The sequence below is a fragment of the Vigna unguiculata genome, chromosome 9 (genome assembly GCF_004118075.2).
Source record: "Vigna unguiculata cultivar IT97K-499-35 chromosome 9, ASM411807v1, whole genome shotgun sequence".
NCBI lineage: Eukaryota > Viridiplantae > Streptophyta > Magnoliopsida > Fabales > Fabaceae > Vigna > Vigna unguiculata.
Window position 1 is genome coordinate 26,122,865 of NC_040287.1, and position 19,673 is coordinate 26,142,537.

Here is a 19,673-nt window from a genome sequence, read left to right on the forward strand (position 1 = left end):
TATTCTAAATGGAATAATTTGTTTAACATCTTCCATGAGTGTTATTTATGAGAAAGAAAAAACACCAAGAAATGAACTCTCACAAAATCTCACAAATATTTTCCTTCTCTAAGTTTAAGATAATTTATATTTTGCCATCATAAACACTATACTGACAATTACAATATCACACACATGTTATTCCAAACAAAAGATAGTCACTTCTATATTTATCTATATTTACTTTATATATTCGTTTAGACTTGACTCAAACAAGAGATCTGAACATCAATATACATCATGTCAATTTTAATTCTGGTACTTCAGAAAGCATAAAGTGCAATTTAACTCGTGTAGAAGAGGTGTACTTTCTAGTACACTTTTATCACGTTCAATAACTCGAAAATGAATGGAATTTTCAAAATTGTTCCTCTCGAATTGGACATATAATTATTAATCAAAGGTTAAATATGTTTTTGTCCCTTAACTTTTAATGAATTTTAGAATTAGTTCATTTTTAAATTTTGGATCAATTTAGTCTTTCATTTTCTGAAATGCGTGAATTTAGTCCTTTAAATAAAATTTTATTAGATTTATTTGATGTTTTGTACGCATTTTAGGATTGTATTTAAGTTGTTTATACTATTTGACATATTTTTATTTTAATGTTAAGTCAAATACTATTATAAAATGCGTTTGAAATATCAAATAAACTTAACAAAATTTGATTAAAAGGACTAAATTCCCATATTTTAAAAGATGAAGGACTAAATTGGTCCAAAATTTCAAAATGGACTAATTCCAAAATTCACTGAAAGTTAAGGGACTAAAAACATATCTAATCCTTAATCAAATTTTACGACAGGAAGTTTTAGCATCGGAAGCAGGAGGGATACAAACAAAACAAGACACGGTTTATCTTAATAAAATTAACATACACATATATAAAAGATGAATTAGTTAAATTTCAATTTCATTTCAATTTCAATTGAGTTATTATTAAAATATTTAATCTATGATTCATAATATTTTTCAATTGATTTTTTGGCATTCAATTTATTGTATATTTTGTTGTTTACATGCTTTTATATAGAAATAAAAAAAATGACATAATTAATTTTGAAGTCTTATAACTTTAGATATTTTAATTATTTTTTTTTTAAATTGTCATTAAGTATCCAAAATCTGTATATTTTTCAATTGAGTTTTTTTATGTGAAATAGGATAACGTAACTCTTTACTTTTGCAAAACTTGAACAATAATAAAAATTAAAATTCTAAAACATTAATGATCTTGTTAAATATCATTATTTTATGTTTCCACATATGGTTGAATTAAAGAACATCTTTATTTATAAAGATAATTGATATTAAAGACATGTCATGTAAATTGACAATAAAAACTTAATTAAAAACATAATTTTAGATACTCAAAAGAACTACAATTTTTAATAAAAATTCAGTTAAAAATACTCAATTTTACGAACCACTTAAAATTTGATTAAAAGTTTTTTTTTCATGTAAATAATTACCCTGCAAAATAAGAATGATATCACCACAGTAATAAAATCAAATGACAGAAAATATAAAAATTTAAAATACTCAACAAAATGTAAATATTTACTCAAATCTACCACAGACTCAAAATTTAATCAAGCAAGTAATAAATTTAATATTTACATTACATTACAATCTCAAATAAAAGTAAATGTTTCATAAGTAAGACAACACATTAAGTCAACAATTTTTTTAATCATTATGACGTACCACTTTTATTGGTACCAAATAATGAAAAATGCGCACTAAAAGTAACTAAAATAAAAATGATTTGAAGTACCTTTCTTCTTGGAATAGCTATCACAACTATCAGCACCTTCAGTTTTGAGATCCCTAATAATCTGAACTGAATGGCTTGTACCTCTTGAGGTCAAGCAAGACACCTACCACCGAGCCAAGACCAGCCAGAATTGATACGATGAGGCAGACCACACTCATCAACTGCAGCGAAATCCATGTCATGCTCCATTTTGGAATCCTCTTTTGCAATATATACATCTCCACAGGAAAGTAGACAGTTAAAGGCCAAAACCCCAATGCACCAATCACTCCCAAAACGTCGTTGAAGAATGGAAGCAACATTGATATAACAGTTGTTATGATCACAAAAACTGTCCTCCAGACTAGGCTAAATATGTTCTGCTTGTAGGGCCGCAAACCAGGAACTGAAATTTTGAATTCCTTGTCAATTTTGGGCCATCTTTTTGCTGTCTCCTTCTCGACAAAGGCAAAGAGGGGTTGGGCATACACTTGGTATGCCCCCACAAGGTGAATTACGATAGCAGCATTAGCCATATCTATAAGCCAAAATAATTTATGGTAACCAAATCCAGCAAGCAGGTTCCCAGGTGCTAAATCTCCAAAAGCAGCATATCCCGTGCAGCCACAAAGCATATAAAATGTTGTCGTCACTGCAATGCTTAACTTTGTAGCCTTTTTCATTGTTTTTACTTCCGATGGCACAGCTTTGATGGTATCCTGTGTAGTCAAAACATAATGCATTAATTAGTTTGGATAAAGCTCCTTGCACACCATGTATATTCATAAATTAGTTGTGACAAGAGGTGAAATAGGAGAGCAGAAGATGAAGTGAATCAGCTAAAAGAAAAAATTGCCTAATTGTAATGTTATATGGGGGTACATGTGATGTTATATATATATATATATATATATATATATATATATATATATATATATATATATATATATATATATATATATATATATCACATTAATGAATTATTTTACATGACAACATTCTATTCTGTTTTTCTTACAAGCACCAAAAAATTTATGTACCTGAATTTCAAGGAGTACGAAAGAATATGAATAGGCGAAGGCTATGTTACCAAGAGCTTGGAAAACACCCCATACTTTTTGGGCTTCAGTCACAGCTTCAATGCCTATTCCAGTGAGGCTTCCCTTGATAGTTCCCGTTTCTATATGAAAACCAGTTATGCAAAAGATGCTAAATGTAAGAACCCATTTTACTTATAGGTCAATTATACAAAGATAAATCATGATTCTAAATTATTCGTCAACTATAGCTCCTAGAATTGATAAACTGTGCACATTTACTCCCTACATAGTTTCTTTGGCATATCTACATGAGCTTAAATTGCACAACTATATGCTTTGATAAGTTCACGAGAGGCAAGTGTTGGAACCATAAAATGTTTTCTGCAATAAACCTATAATTGAGGGGTTATGTACTAAAAATTGTCGTCCAAGAATTGAAAAAAAAAAATACTATCAAAGTGAAGTATATATATATATATATATATATATATATAACCAACCCGTAATTTTGACAATTCCAAGAAGGAGACCAATTATGGAATAGGTGAAAGACATGATTGCAGCCACTATTGAGAGCCACCACATGTTATGAAAATCTGGAATCTGGGAAAAGATAATTTGCATTGCCCCAAAACCGATCATGTATGGGTTACTTGAAATATGACACGAGTTTTCTTCATCAGAGAAATGAAGACAGTGAGACCTTTTAAGTGCCCTGTTAATCAAAACCAGAAAACTTGAAATAAACCGACCAAACTATATAATCCTATCAGTAAAAAGAAATACTGTAAAGTGGCAATGAAGTGAACGAACTATCATGCTGCACGATTCAGCTGTGTGAAACCATTTTAATACACCCTAATAATATGTTAGTGTCATGAACAGAACTAATGTAAGTTAACTTGATGGATTGAAATTTACTTAAGCATTGCTAACAACATTTATTTCAAGATGGATGTCCATATTTGGAACAAAGTATACACATGTAAAAAATCATTTTATTTTATTTTTTTTAATTATTTTGGCATCTTCACTTAATTTTAAAAATGGCTAAACCAAGCAGAATTTTTTTAAAATTTAAATAATTAAAATGAAGTTGATTAAAAACCATTCAAATCTGAAACACACAATTAAACTAAAGATTATTTTAAATATTTTATTTGTATTACTTCTCTATATTAATTATTAAAAAGATCAATTTCTAAATATGATGATTTCAAAGGCATACAACTCACATCATGCTAAGTGAAGCCGCGATTGTGTATCCTACTGCACTTCCGAAAAGATTCAAGTATTGAACAATCCCGCAAAGCGTAACGCTGCGCCCACCTGCAAAATCAACATAAACGCATGTAATGAAACATCATAGTTCAATTTCAAAATGAATGTGATTGGCGATGTATATATACACAGAAATGTTAATTCACAGGAAAGTTATTTAGTAACGTCAAATACAAACTTGCAAATCAGAAAATTAGAACGAACGGCGCATGCTAATTTTGTCAAAAGGAAGTACTTTTGTTAGCAAAGTAGAAAACCACATCATATATGCTCGAATTCCGAAACATATCGTACCTAGAATGGTGCTAACTGCGTCCATGAAAGTATAATTTCTCGTCCCGAACATGGGGTCACCAGTTCGATAACAATCAGCTAGAAAGGATGAAGTATACAAAGTGACAATGCTGAATAAGATCATCACTGAAGGACCAGCAATCCAACCCATCTGAGCTATTGCCCAAGCTAAGGACAGCACCCCAGATCCTACCACAGCTGTAATAATGTGGGAGCTTGTAGTCCAAACATTCCCTGGCTCATGGTAAGGCATCAAATATAATCATTCTTTAAATCAAAGAAACAATGATAGTATATAAAAAATGGTAATTAATGTGTGTACCTGTTCGTTTAAGACGACCATCATCATCGTAATATTCAGGGTCATTTTTTAAAGTAGCCCCATCTATGGAGTCTTCCTCGATGTCATAACCTCGACCTCGCCGGTAACTAACGTTTGTCACTGAATCATTTTCTACCATCTTTGACGACATCTAAAGCGAAACAAATAGAATTGAGAAACTAATTTATCAATTTTATTTTGTTTGTCCAATACTTCATAAATAGATGCATTCACAAATCACAGACAGACTATAAAAGCATGCAACCAATAAGAGAGACAGCTATAATACAACTATATGCATCAGGTTATCGGGTAACTTAAGTAATAATGGTATAGATCCGTTGTGGAATGAAAAGATAGGATATCTGTAGGAGCATAATTAAATTTTAAGGAATGGAATTACCATGCAAAATTTTAGAAGGAAATATAAAAGTCTGAGCCAAAATTTTGCTATTACGACAGAGGATTAGAGGTTCTTACGAAAACCACATTAGACAACTTTACTCTCAAAAAACGGAAAATGTTTGAAGCGTAAACACACCATTTATAGAAAATAACCTAACTTTAGCACTCCATGTATGAAGGAATCCCAAGTCTGTCTTACAGCAAAAACATTCAAGAATATGAACGAAACATTTAAAAATACAGGCCGGATTCTCTAATTTATGAATATAAATCCTACACTACATCTAAAAGCATCCAAGTTATAGAGTTACTCACAGAGAATATGCGCCACACAAGTAACTCGTTATGAGTCACATCCACACCTAAGTTACAATACTATCAAGTTATTTAACTCTACTTAACCTTTGCTGCAGTAGTTAGACATATTTCCCTCTTATCTGTTCCTGTTATATATTCTATTTAAACGTTGCATTTACTATTGGGCCTCTTATATCCTGCTATTCTGTTAGGAACAGGGAGGTTGCCAATTGTTCTGTCTCAGTTAGAGTAGCCACTACAATATTTTAGATCCTTTCTTGTTGTAAGTAATATGGTATAGCAGGTAAGAAAAATAACACACAATTCTATTAAGTACAGATTAACCGTGATTATTAAGAGGAATATGATACACTAATTATATTTTGAAAAAATTGAGTATTACTTAACAATTTTTATTGCTCTTCACAAAAATTTATCATCGGAGTACTACTTAATTCCTTTTAGCTTTTAAATTATTTTCTTATCATGTATGGATTTCAAAATTAGAACATTATAAAATATTTGAAAAGTACAAAACCAATAGTTAGTAATTATTTATAACTTGAAATGTTGGATTTCAATTTTTTTTTTTTATCATTTTATTCAAAATACTACATGTGAGAACGAGAAAACAACGCAAATTCTATTATAAGTTTAATTATTCTAAATAATTTATCTTTATTATTTGTTCAGATACTTTAATGAGTCGCTATGCAAATTTATGAAATTAGGTGAATATGTATATACAAATTATTTATAAATAGATATTATTAATAATAATTAACTAATTGAGCTCGTTAATTTAACATTTCAGAAGAATTGATTCAAAATAATTACAAAAATCATTTAACAAAATTATTCAGTGCAAAATCATATTATCATGCAATGCAATATAAAAAAAATTAAAAATAAGTAAATGAAATTGAAAGTGATTGAAATGCCAAAACTAAAATAAAAAATAATAGTATCATTGACAAAACATATAGACTAATTTTAATTTAGGGTTAAATGATAGAATAAATTTAATACCACAACAAATTCAGGGGTAAATGATATTTGAAAACTAGTTGAACAATGATATATAATTGTCGCAGGATCATGAAAGAATAATGAAAAATTAAAAAAAAAGCATCACAAACTTAAAAAGAAAAAAAAAAAAAAATATATATATATATATATATATATATATATATATATATATATATAAATGAGGTTAAATTTAAAATGTAACTAAAAGTGAAATAATGTCACAACAGAAAATTTATACAAAAAAGTAGTTATTATAGATGAGGTTATGTTTAAGAATAAAATTATAAGTGAAGTATTTAATATCATAACAGATTATCTTCTTCTTCTTTTTTCAAAAAGTAATTATTAATTCAATTGTGTAAAATAACCATAAATATTTATTTTAATTTGTTTAAAATAAGGAGTTATAAAATTTTAGTTTTACTTAAAAAAAAAAAAAAACTAGTCCTTCAATTCAAAAACCAACCAACCTAATGAATAGCAAGTAAATAACCCATCTAATAGAGTCAGCATATTTTTAGCCTTTACTTTTCTTTCTCTTTTTCCTTTTTGGTATATTCCTGAATGTGTTATTCCTTCTACTTAATCCAAATACTAAATCAATAATTATTGTTTTTATTTTCTTAATAGAAAACAGCTTTATTTTCCTTAATCATTCTTATATGTATTATATATATTGACCAACCCACTTCACAAAATCCCCGTTAAAAAAGCAACCCACTAACGGAAAATACTAGTGGGAGAAAAAATAACCTCACCCACTAAATATTCTTGTAATTTCAACCCACTAACAAAAATAACAAGTCAAAAGTCTTTCACAGTTCAACCCTAGGATAAAGAGAAATCTAGCTCAAAAAATCCTAAGCTTAACCTCACTAGTAGCATGTCCAAGTCTGATTACGACCACGTTTTGAGCATAATCGCTTATAAAAAGAGAAAATAAGTGTCTTTCACAAATTAACTTAAAAATTTGCTGGTAATAAAATCAAATTATTTTAAATTATTCAAACAAAGCCTTTTAAAAGCTATCACTGCAATTAACCTTTTGAAAGTAAGAAATCAACCTTTTGAAAGTAAGAACAAGGTAGAGAAAGTGCCCCGCACGCAAATGGGCGGCGTTTAAAACCACGTGATGCTACCAAATTGAAAGTAATAGACTTGGAATGCCCCAAATAAATGATTAAAAAAAATGGATTTCTCTAAATCTACTACTAAAAAAAGAATAATGATAACTATTAAATAATAAATCAACCATTGAGATCATAATTAATTTATTTAATATTTTTTTTACTTTATAACGGCGAATCTTCAATCTATTTTATTCTCTAAAGTGTATATTAACATAAGTTTACAGAACACAATTCAAAAACATAAACCCAAAAAAAAACCGGAAAAAACAACGAAGAGGGTCTGACCTAGAATGTCGGTCGTCTCGTCGCTTTCCGGCAGTTCACGGCGGAGAGAAAAGGGCTTGGGTTGGATTGGATTTCACAGAGGGCGACTGTGGATATAATAATTGCTTATATTGCAATGATTGAGAACACAAACACATGATTAAGGTCAATCCAATCGAAGAAGTTGAATCAAAACCATGAAAACGAAATAATATAAATTATCCCTAAAAGCATTCATATCGTGCAACGGAATCGGTAACAGAAGAACACAACACACAACGCATGATCATGAAGTTGAGAAGAAATCAAAAGAACAAAGAGAAAAGAGATTAAGAATAGTTTACCAGGAAAGACTCTGTAGTGTTATGGGGAGAGGGAGAGAGAAATGCAAATTTGCAGTTCCTCTCTTCCCCTTTCTCTCTGCCGTGAAGTCTGTCCAATGAGGCCACACGTCCTCCTATCTTGCTCAATCAAATACCTCTGTTTATCAACATAACTCTATTTATTATCTCAACGTTTTTTATTTAACATTTTACTTACACCGTAATATTAATATTAATATTGATTAATAATATATATACATATAGATGGGATAATTTTTTTTATTCGCATTTATTTACTAATTTATTTTTTAATATTTTTTAAAAATTTATTTAATAATAATAATAAAACAGATCAAAATTTACTGTTATGAGAAGTATTATATGATTTAATTCTTTATAATTTAATTAATTATTTCATAATTGTATTCAAAATATATAAGTATATCAACCAAAGAATATATATAAATATAAACAAGACAAAACACGAACACTGTAAAATCTTCTTCAATTTACTAAAAATGTGATACAGAATTAAAATTTATATTCATTCTGCACCTGTTTGCATGTTAAAAAAAAAAAATGGGTGCAAGTAACTATGCACCATGTGAGTTTGTAATTCTCCAACTTGCAAATTCAAATCCAATAGCCCCATCTTTCTCTGCTACATGAGTGGTCATACTCTCATACACTATTTTCAAACAATGGGACAAATTCTTAATAATTGATATGCCGACTTTATCACTATCTTTGGCTTTTTTCCTTTAAATAAAAGTTACGTCTGATAATTCAATTTCATTTACAACCTTTTTATTGGTCTCCAATTTTTTAACATATATCCAATGCAAAATATATAAACAATAGTTTAAATTTAATGAAATGAACAGTTTTATTTATTATTATCACTAGCAGTAATGTAAGTATTGATGAAAATTTTAACTAGCTATCAGTGTATATTAATTGTTAAAAAATACATAAAAGTAACCTAGTAAATTTTTATGTTATGACGTTTCTTTTTCTAAAAGATGTATCCGTTATGACGTTTCTTTTCTAAAAAATTTCTTTGGTTACATATCTCCATATGTTATACTGTATATAAATTCTTTAAGATAATAATAACATTACAAAATATATATATATATATATATATATATATATATATATATATATATATATATCCCATCCCATTTGATATAGAATTTTTAATAAATAAAATATCACATATTATAATATGATATAGAACAAATAATAGAAAGTATATTAGAATTAACCATTGTCGTCATTCCAAAATATATTGGAACAAAAGTGTATTGGACATATAACAATATCATAAATAACGCTTAAAACATAAAACAGTTCTGCAAAAGATTGATCAACAGAACACGAAATATAAAGGAAAGTAGTTCTTCCAGATATGTTTAGCAAAGAGCAAGATCTAACATCTAATCTAGGTAGCAACATCACCTCCATCCTGATGATCACTAAGTGTCTCCAATCTGCTCACACCAACATTTGGTGATCATTGCAAAAAGGAAAACACAACAAGGAAACAAACACAAATAGAAATAAGGGTAAACTAGTGTATTTAAATATTCACGCGTAAATATAATACATAAGTACATCACCCAAGAAACAACACATAGAGCAAATTAACTCACAAAAATTTTCACTCAATTAAACACCCAATTGACTCTTGACTCAATATCCAGATTATGCGCTTGATATAAATTTTAAGGAAGTATACACCTACGTTGATTTCTAAACTCTATAGAGTTTAGCCGTAAGGGGTTATCACCCAATCGATCACAAGGTTAGTCCCAAAGCATCTCAAGCTCGAACACATCTTGAGACTAGGACCTCCTGTCACTCTCACCACATAATCACTCTACTCTACGTGAGTGTGAGTGATTATTAGATGTCAAAATACCTTCCCTGTCTAGACATCTTCTATATCAAGGCTAGACTAACCACATCATTACCAAGAATTTTCCCTGAAACTCTTTTATCATCAACATTCCACATGTTATCTCAAAATAATTATCATTTCATGCTACAGACATCAAGTACAGGTCTAAAAATGCCACATCATTCATGCATAGTTTCATACATCATATTTTTAACATTAACTCAGTCAATTACATTAAAATTCTGCAACAATTCTCGCTTAAGCCAGATTTCTCTCGCTTAAGCTAGAAGGTTCTCACTTAAGTTAGATTTCACACGCTTGGGCGAGATTGATCTTGCTTAAGCTAGAAATTTTTGCTTAAGTTAAAACTCGAACAGAGAGCAAAGTGGAATTTTGTTATTCTCGCTTAAGCTAAATTTCTCTCGCTTGAGCTAGGAGGTTCTCGCTTAAGTTAGATTTCTCTCGCTTGGGCGAGACTGATCTCGCTTAAGCAAGAAATTCTCGCTTAAGCTAGAATAGTAGATTTTCACTGATTTCTGCATGCAAAACAAAAAAATCCCCAAACTAAAAACAACACAACCACTCCAATTCAGTACATTCATCAAGCCAACACATCAAAATGCAATCAAATACTAGGATAAACAATTTATTTCAAAATCTAAAAGAATAACCTAGCTTCCCTTACCTCATAACTGAAATCAAACTTGCGGAGAAAGAGCCCTGACGAACACCACAAACCTCACAAATGAGTAGCGAAAAACCAATAGGTTATTAGAACAACGATTCAAGAGCATAATGTTTGCACCCCGACTTTAGGAGTCCATGAGAGTAACAAAATTCTTATGTACACAGGAAAACGGGGAACAAAAACAACTCAATTTTCCCCCTTTTTGAGTTAAAGATGAGAGTAGTTTACCCTATCCACGATTTTGATCAGTGTACAAGCTTGGAATCTCCTTAACACTTCCAAAAACTACCTCTGCTCAAGAAACGAAGGAGAACTGGGTGAGAAAGGGGAGGAATAGTAGCTGAGAAAGGGAAAAGGTTTAGAGAAAAGGTGGTGAGAAAGCTGATAGGACTTTTGAAAAAGTGGACAAGTGAGCTAGCTAGTCCTATTTATTTAACTGGACACTTATAATTTAAAAAAAAAAAATGAGTTTTACCAAACATTTCATAAGTTTAAATAAAATAAATACAATTGGAATTAAATTATATAAGAATAAACTATTATTAGTTAAATTTTAAGTTATTGTAAAGTTTATGAAAATATTTACTTTTAAATTAACCAACAAAATATGTCTATTATGGATTATTGTTGTATTAATCATGTAAATTTGTTACGTTATATATATATATATATATATATATATATATATATATATATATATGGTAGTGTAGGCCGATTTCTATGGGGTGTAGGCCTCCCCAAAGGTAATGAAGCTGTGCAAAGGTTTCCTCGGGCCAAACGGAAATTGGCCCTCGAGTGCAAAGGCAGAAGGCAGAAGGGACAAAAGTCGGCCTTACATTTTAAAAAAGGAGTTTTTATGTCACGTTACACACTATAATGCCAATTATCACTAAGATAAATAGTTTGTACCTAGACTGATCAATGATCACGAGTCTTGCTCACTAGAGAGGTTGATTGTCAATTGATGCATGAAATATTGATACTCTCTTCTAGTTTGCTAAGACAAACACAAAGCTTTTATTGGTCTAAATATTTTGAAGAAAGTAGCTGTTATGATATTATTTGTAACTATTGAGCAACTTTAGCTCCTTTTGTACATCTTCCTTTCATGTGAAGAGTTTGATATTGATGGATGCATTTGGATGTACTCATCTTCTTAAACAATGTGCATTTCCTTGATTTGTATAATTGAAATGTTGTATGAAGTAGACAGTTCTTGTAGAACTAATAATACATGGTTCAAGGAATTTGTCAAGGAAAAACCACTTTAACTCTTTGATGCTTCAAGTATGGGGTTAACACCCTTCTGTCCATTTTTCATTTAAGTATTTCTATGCTATATCAAACATAAAAATAATACCGTATAGAATTGTAACATTTTTCAAATGAAACATTTATATCTTATACGATTCATTATTTATTTAAAACACCATATTTCAAATAAAACATGATGTTTTTAAAGCTTAATAAAAATCATTTATTCCTTTTTCCTTTAAAAATTACCTTTCATTATCTTAACTTCTTTATGAATTAAAAAATAATAATGAAACATCATATCTACATCATACATGTTTCAATCTAATTTTGCTGAATTACAAAATTTTCCATTAGAACACAAGGCCAAAACTTAAAACAAGATGATTTAACGACTTCTTAAATATGTTAATCAAATAAATAAAATTAAGGATTAAATATTTGTTTTGTTCTTAACTTTTAGTTAAAATTGAAATTACTCACTCTTCAAAACTTCATATCAATCTACCCCTCATCTTTAGAAATGTATGTATTTAGTTATTTTAACCAAAATTTGTTAAGTTTATTTAACGTTTTAAATGCATTTACAAGTTAACACTGAAACATAAATGTGTAAAATGGTGTAAATAACTCAAATATAATCATGAAAAACATTTGAAACGTCAAATAAACTTAACAAAATCTGAAATTTGTTAATTTGTTTAAAATGATTTAATTCTTGTATTTGGATGATGAGTTCATATTTTTGCCCTCATTTAATGTTTAATTTTGGGTATTTAATTGGATTTGTGTGTTTAAAAAGTGATTTAATTGACAGTTCAGATAATTAGGCTATTTGAGCTTGTGTGATAAAAATGTCTTAAAAAGTGATTTTTAGTTGCATAAATTATTTTTGGATATTTTAACGTTTGTTGATGCAGTTGAAGTTAAGATTAAGGGTGTGTAAATAAATTGATTGAAATTACAAAACACCATTAAATAAGGCTAAAATTAGCAAGTTGTGGAAAAATCACTTTTGCACCCCATACATTACTTATACACTCCCTTCTTTCCAAATGGGTCTCAGAAAACCTACTTATACACTCTTGCCTTTGTCTATTTTTAACCCATTTTCCACTCATAAACTAAATGCACTCAGATCATGCTATGTGGCAATCCTCCACTTATTAAACTAACCAATCAGAGAATTACATGTGGCAATATCCAAGCACTCAAAATTTAGCCAATCAAATGATGCCATGTCATCATCTTCTTCTCTCACCCACAAACCGAAAACCCTAACACAGCAAGAACCCAACAGGAAACCCTAATTCTAGAGAGAGATAGGAGCTTCCACGTGTCATCCTGTCAATGGGCAGTCAAATGGTCAACTAGTCAAACTTTGGTCAAATGTTCAAATCTGGTAAAAAACTTGTCAAACGAGAGGGGTTTAGGTACAAATATTCATCTTTTTGGATTTCCCAACAAATTTGGACTATAGTATTGAAAATGACTTATTTAAAAACTTAATGCAAATATTATTTGGTGATAATTTATCAAATATATCTTTAAATAATTTATTTATTTAATTATATCATAAATTATTAATCAACTATATTTTCCAAATATTTTTAAAGTAACTATCTCTCCAAATATTGTTAAATATTCATAATCACTATAAAGATAAATATATTTGAGAGATTTTAGCAAGAGAAAAGTCCAATCCAAGTTCTATATAAGGAGACTAAGGGGGAAGCAGAAAGGATAAGCTTGATGTAACATCCCGTCCGGATATTACGAAAATAATAAAATAAAATAAAATAAAGTAATTAATTGCATTACATTTAATAATACCTCATTTCCCAAAAACACGGGAAATTTAAATCTTTATTAATTTACTGAGAAGTCCATAAATACAAAACTGCAAGTGTAATCAAAATATTTCATGAGCCTTTACAATCCATTTCAAATAAAATAAAGAAAACATAAAGAAAACATAAAGAAAAATATCTCATGATCATCCCCTCTCCGCAGCTAAGCCTCACCAGCTCCACCTGCATCATCACCTGCTCACGTGTATCGCGTACATGATCATCGCCAATCACAAGCAGATAGGGTGAGCTAACAGATGAAACACATAAAAAATATACCAAACACACATATACATGTATAATTGATAAAAATAACACATCAAAAACACAAACTCTTCCCTTATACCGCATGGCCACAACCATATATAATATCCTTCCATTTCCCATATAACTTACTCTATTTCCATTACATGGCCACAACCATGTACACCGATGCACCTCGTGGAAGACCCGTTACCTTCCCTCCACATGGCCACCACCATGTATATTAAAGTACATCAGGGAAACTCGTTCCAGTTCTTCCACATGGCCACAACCATGTTAGCAGTGTTCTACATCTTCTATTAAGTATCTCAAGGCGCCTTGTTGCCACACCTATCGGCCACAACTAATAGAGCACGTGCGGAAACCATGCTACGGATCACACACCGTAACGCCAGGTGGAGTTCCCAAATACGAACATAGTCTGTAACATCCCAGGACTACCAAACTCGTCAGCAAAACACTGAGGAGGGCAATCCAACTAGACCCATCCGTACTGGCTAGAACCAGCACACTCACACCGGCAACACTCGTCAACCCAAGCCACAACTCAAGGGTTCCTCGTGTTCATCTGCTATCCCGAGCCACAACTCAAGGGAAGTCATTCCGGGCCACAACCCATAGAATGCCACGTGCTTAACCCCTATCCTGGGCCACAACTCAACGATACGTTCCGGGCCACAACCCATGAAACACCAGCAAGCTCACCATTGAGACACCCTAAAAGCCTCATAGATCATGCATCACCATTCAAACTTTAATCAATCCAATACTTCAACATTTATTGTTTTTAAACCTATCATCCCTCCATCCTTGACTTAAACTTCCAATTCTCGCCTAAGCATTCCAGTTCATCTCGCTTAGGCTAGGTTACCTCGCCTGAGCGAGTGCCACGCACAAAACCAGCCTCGACTTCTCACTTAGGCAAGTTACACTCGCCTGGGTGAGATCACTTGCGCCTAAAAATCAAACCTTTCGCCTGAGCTATGAGTCAAGCCAACAACAGAATACTCTTCGCGTTCTCGCTTAGGCGAGAGACTCTCGCCTGAGCGAGACATTCTTTCGCTCAAAAGATTGGGGTTCCCGCTTGAGCGGGATGTCAATCTAAAACACCAACCCTCTCGAATTCTCGCTTAGGCGAGACTCACTCGCCTAAGCGAGATGACCTCTCGCCCAAACCCAAAATCCTCTGCCTGAGCGATAGCCTCGAGCAGATAAAGAGGTACGAGCCCCTGCATATCTCGCCTAGGCGAGCCTAGCTCGCCTGAGCGAGAATTGCAGGTTCTGGCATTGATTCACGCACATAAACACTGCACCAGAGACTCAAAACACAAATCAAGACATACCAATTCGTTTAGCACCATTTCATTAGACATATGAACACAATTGGACACGAAAAGATGCCCCAACCACCCAACCTTGCATAATCACCGAAAATACATAACATAACCCCAATATATACATGCATTTAGGTCAAAATCCAATGAAACAGTACCCAAAACCCACAATCCCAATTTCCCTCATGTGCAACACAAAATTCAGGCATAGCTTCATCAAAATCAATCAGGACAATGCAACTAAGATAGAATTTCGGTTCAGCTCCCCTAACCTGGAATTTTCCTTGCTTAAAACTTGAATTTGGGGACCTTTCTCGGAACACCAATGCCCTCTCTTAGCTTCTCCCCCAAACGACTCTCAATCGCTCCAAAACTCACTATTCACTCTCAATTTTCGCACTCCTTCTAAGCTTATCAGAAAACAGCCTCCAAAACCCTCTTTTCAGCCCCTTCTGCTAGGGTTGTCTCTACCCCTTTCATATTCAGGCCACACTAACTTTTTAGCAAAAAGAAAGTTAAATTTGAGTCCACCAAGGCTCGAACCCACATCATGCCAAAGCCAAATCAAGAGTAAACCATCAGGCCAACTCATGTTTCTTGCTAACACACACAATTCAAGTATTATATCATACGAAATGTGGCCCAACATATTATTAAAACAATAATAACTAAATAACACACAATTGGCATACATAGGACTCAAACTCAAGTCCTCTCACACAATTAAAGTACTCTCAACCACTTAAGCTAGTACTTTTCCACGTCATACACAACAGAATTTAATGTCATAAATGCACTACCTACCCGCATTTATTAATTAATTATTTATTTAATTAATTAAATTCTGTTGATCTTACACTCGACACTTCTGAGTTTAGGAACCCTTTATGGGGGCCTAATTCCATTCTCCATCTCTACTTTCTTCTTCTATTTTTTATTTTTCTTTTGCAGTCTATGGAAGATGGAAGGCTAAGCTTCAAGGGTTAGTTCCATTGTAATTTCTTAATTGGATTCTAAGGTTTGAATAAATTTATTTATTCTTTTGATTCTTGTCGAGATTTATTTTCATCTATGTCTTTTGGTTCTTAATTTAGTAAAAGTAATGATTTTTACATTATAACAAGTTAACACAGTGTTAAATCTACATAACATAACAATTGTATGAGTCCAATGGTTTTTAAATTTTAATTGAGAGGTTACTTTGATTAAATTTTAGAAACTTTGCTATGATTGAATGACATTTTGCTAATAATTGAGAAGTTACTTTAATTAGAGGTGAAAACTTAGATTAGAATTAATCAAAGAAGTTACTTTGGTTAATTAGTTTTTTACTAGATATAAGAGGTAAAAGAATGGACATGATTAGGATTAGTAATATTTAATTGAGAAGTTATTTGGTTAAATTTACTATGATTAATTTACAAAGTTCTTGGTTTTGATTGAAAAATTACTTTTGTTAAAAGTAAGGACGCCAACAAATTAATTGAGAAGTTACATTGATTAATTTGAAGTCTTAAACAAGAAATCAATAACAATATTTTTTAGGAAACCAATGATAAATCCTATGTTGGAAAAATAGTGGAATCAACATGTTTTCTTTACTATTGATTTTATTTTTTATTTTTTTATCTTTTTAAATTTTATTTCTATCTTTATCTTAATCCTCTTACATTTTAAATTTTATTTGACTAACTTTTTTATAGTTTTTATAATAACTATTTTGTTAAAAAGCAATTTTATGTTCGTTGGGAGACGATTTTAAATTACTTTATCATTTCTATTTTATTAACTACTTTCTTAACGAGCTGAAGTTGTTATAGGCAAATAGTATTAATTTGATCGCGTCAACGAAAACTTTATCAGATACCAAATTAGATTCAAGTTTGAAAAATTGACTAATTCCACTTTTCATTACAAAATAAGACAAAAAAAAATATTTAATCTAAAAATAAACCATTCACCGTAAAGTTTTTGCTTAACCTTAAAAGTATGTTATTCTAAACCTTTGATTTAATTTAAAATTCTAGTCATGAATCACTTTCGTTTGGACTTTTTCATGTGGAAGTTACATATATAAAATATTATACTCCGAATTAGTTCCTACTAAATATTTTTTTTTTTAAAAGAAAACTTATTTGGATACCTTTATTTAAAAGTATTTTATAAGAGAAGTAAATAATCTATAACGAAAACTTTATTTTTGGAAAAAAAATAATATAAAAATATTTTACACATGCAGAATTTTATAACTTATTTTTCTTTTTTTATTGATATTTAAAAGAAAATTAATTTTTTCTCGAGAAAAAAATTTGGCTAATTGTTCTGATACTTTGTGTGAGATCTCATTTAAATATAATAATTCTATTAAATAAAACATCACATAATATAATATGAAATTGAGCATAAGACAAAGAGTATATATGTATCAACCATTACAATTATCCATAAATATACTTAGAAAGAAAGACTAAGACACACCACGATGTCATGAACAAAACAGAATTTAAGAGTTTGATAGTTGTCCAGAAAGCTTGCTCATAGAGCAAGAGATTACATAGGCAACCATGCCCCTAAAGATGTTCTATAGAGCAAGATCCAACCCGGCATACTACATTGTCGCATTTCCACCATCCTGATGACAGGTTTTCACATCTACTCACACCAATAAATTGATGATCATTGCAAAAAGAAAAACCACACAAGAAAATAAACACAATAAAAAAGGTAAGCTAGAGTAAAAAGAAATTTTGAACATGTTATAGCAAGCAGAAATTGAAATAGATCATAAACATGCAAAACAGTAGGCATCCAATAATGTGATAGCAAACAAACATGACACTATGACTCAATTATCCGGATACATATAATAAGATCGGATTCACTGGATGTCTGCACTTGTGGGGTCTCTACTGCTCTGCAGAGCCATTGCCAATGGGTTTCACCCTACTACGCACAAGGTTACCTTCAATCATCTAGGACCATTATCCTGCCAAAGAATAGGGCCTCCTACTACTCTCACCACTTGAATTAGTCCGCTCTACGTGAGACTAACTGATTCTTTAGAGTTTCAGGATGCATCCTTACTTGAATCCTTATCTAATTATATACACTACACCACCACCATGGAATCTCACCAAGAGATTCATGGAATTATGTCTATCTCACACCACATTTATGTTTCTCACACCAGAACCACAATTTTATTCAAAGCATTATGATTTCAAGCCAATGCTCAACCAACCAGTCAATCCATGATTCATTCCATATACAGTACAACCAAGTCTCAGCCTCATTTAATCTCATAAACCATACACGACATCATATTTCATGCATTTAAGGTAAATCACTCAATCATGCAACCAACAACCAAAACATAGAAGAGAGCAATGCTAGAGCACGTCCCTGCACCAGTCTCACTTAAGCTGGAAGTACTCGCTCAAGTGAGCCCTTTTCGCCTAGGCGAGAGCTCGAGCACTGGAACAGTGAGGTTTCTACGATTCTCGCTTAGGCGAGACCTCCTCACTTGAGCGAGATTACTCCACGCTCAAAACTAGAGCTCGTCGCTTGAGCGACAACTCGAGCAAAAACTTGGGAGAGTTTCTATATTCTCGCTTGGGCGAGACTCACTTGCCTGGGTGAAAACACCAAGTTTTCTCCATTGTTCACGCATGCAAAATCAGAAATTCACCTAGAACAATACATAGTTTATTCTCATACATCAAAAGCACTACACAATCATCAAGAGCAAGAAATAGAACCAAAAACCAACAAAATAACTTAAAACGCGCAAAACCTTAACTTCCCTTACCTTTGAGTGAAACTAAGCTTAAGGAGAAAAACACGTAGTGGGAGGAGCACCAATACTAGGAAGCTTAAAGAGCTGAAATAAAAACACAAGGGGAGACGAAAATGAGACCAAGACAGGGCTTAAGGTATAACCAGAGTTTAAGAGCTGAAAACGGAAAGGAGCAGAGGTTGAGAGGTTACTTTCTTGGAGAAAACTTTTGACTAGCTCGTAGGGGAAGCTTACTCAAACCCTAGTAGAGCTTTGTTGGAGAAAAAGAGAGAGGGTAAGTGAGAGGTCTGTGGAAAGGTAGCAAAATGGAAAATGAAGACAACTAGACAGGCTCCTAGGGGCACAAGACTGGTTATGGACCCTTATTCACTAGAGTTGGACTCATTAACTTATAATAGAGAAAA

General features: G+C 31.5%; 1 protein-coding gene and 1 long non-coding RNA gene across 6 annotated transcripts; both read right to left on the minus strand.

Annotated features, from left to right (window-relative positions):
• Nucleotides 1-1,598: 1,598 nt before the first annotated feature.
• LOC114163965 (amino acid permease 4-like) lies at nucleotides 1,599-8,338 on the minus strand. Of its 5 annotated transcripts, none has more exons than XM_028048379.1 (8): nucleotides 8,202-8,338; nucleotides 7,879-7,982; nucleotides 4,733-4,883; nucleotides 4,411-4,644; nucleotides 4,071-4,164; nucleotides 3,336-3,550; nucleotides 2,836-2,975; nucleotides 1,599-2,514 (listed from the first exon to the last, which is right to left on the minus strand). In XM_028048379.1, exons 3-8 carry the CDS (start codon nucleotides 4,881-4,883, stop codon nucleotides 1,870-1,872), a joined length of 1,479 nt encoding a protein of 492 aa, XP_027904180.1. In that variant the 5' UTR covers nucleotides 7,879-7,982; nucleotides 8,202-8,338; the 3' UTR covers nucleotides 1,599-1,869. The 5 variants fall into 5 exon arrangements, with proteins under 5 accessions (XP_027904180.1, XP_027904182.1, XP_027904183.1 ...); XM_028048381.1 differs by having other exon boundaries at nucleotides 1,870-2,514; nucleotides 4,733-4,911; XM_028048382.1 differs by having other exon boundaries at nucleotides 1,870-2,514; nucleotides 7,879-7,964; nucleotides 8,202-8,332.
• A 9,618-nt stretch (nucleotides 8,339-17,956) lies between these two features.
• LOC114162100 lies at nucleotides 17,957-19,591 on the minus strand. Its single transcript, XR_003599139.1, has 3 exons — nucleotides 19,461-19,591; nucleotides 19,282-19,353; nucleotides 17,957-18,125 (listed from the first exon to the last, which is right to left on the minus strand). It is a non-coding gene; the product is annotated as an uncharacterized LOC114162100 (long non-coding RNA).
• Between the last annotated feature and the right edge of the window lie 82 nt (nucleotides 19,592-19,673).

Coding starts and splice junctions, on each gene's coding strand:
- LOC114163965 (XM_028048379.1), bottom strand. CDS start 4,883: ATGTCGTCAAAGATGGTAGAAAATGATTCAGTGACAAACGTTAGTTAC. Junction 4,165..4,410: donor CGCAGTTAGCACCATTCTAG/GTACGATATGTT, acceptor TTGATTTTGCAG/GTGGGCGCAGCGTTACGCTT. Junction 2,515..2,835: donor TCGTACTCCTTGAAATTCAG/GTACATAAATTT, acceptor TTGACTACACAG/GATACCATCAAAGCTGTGCC.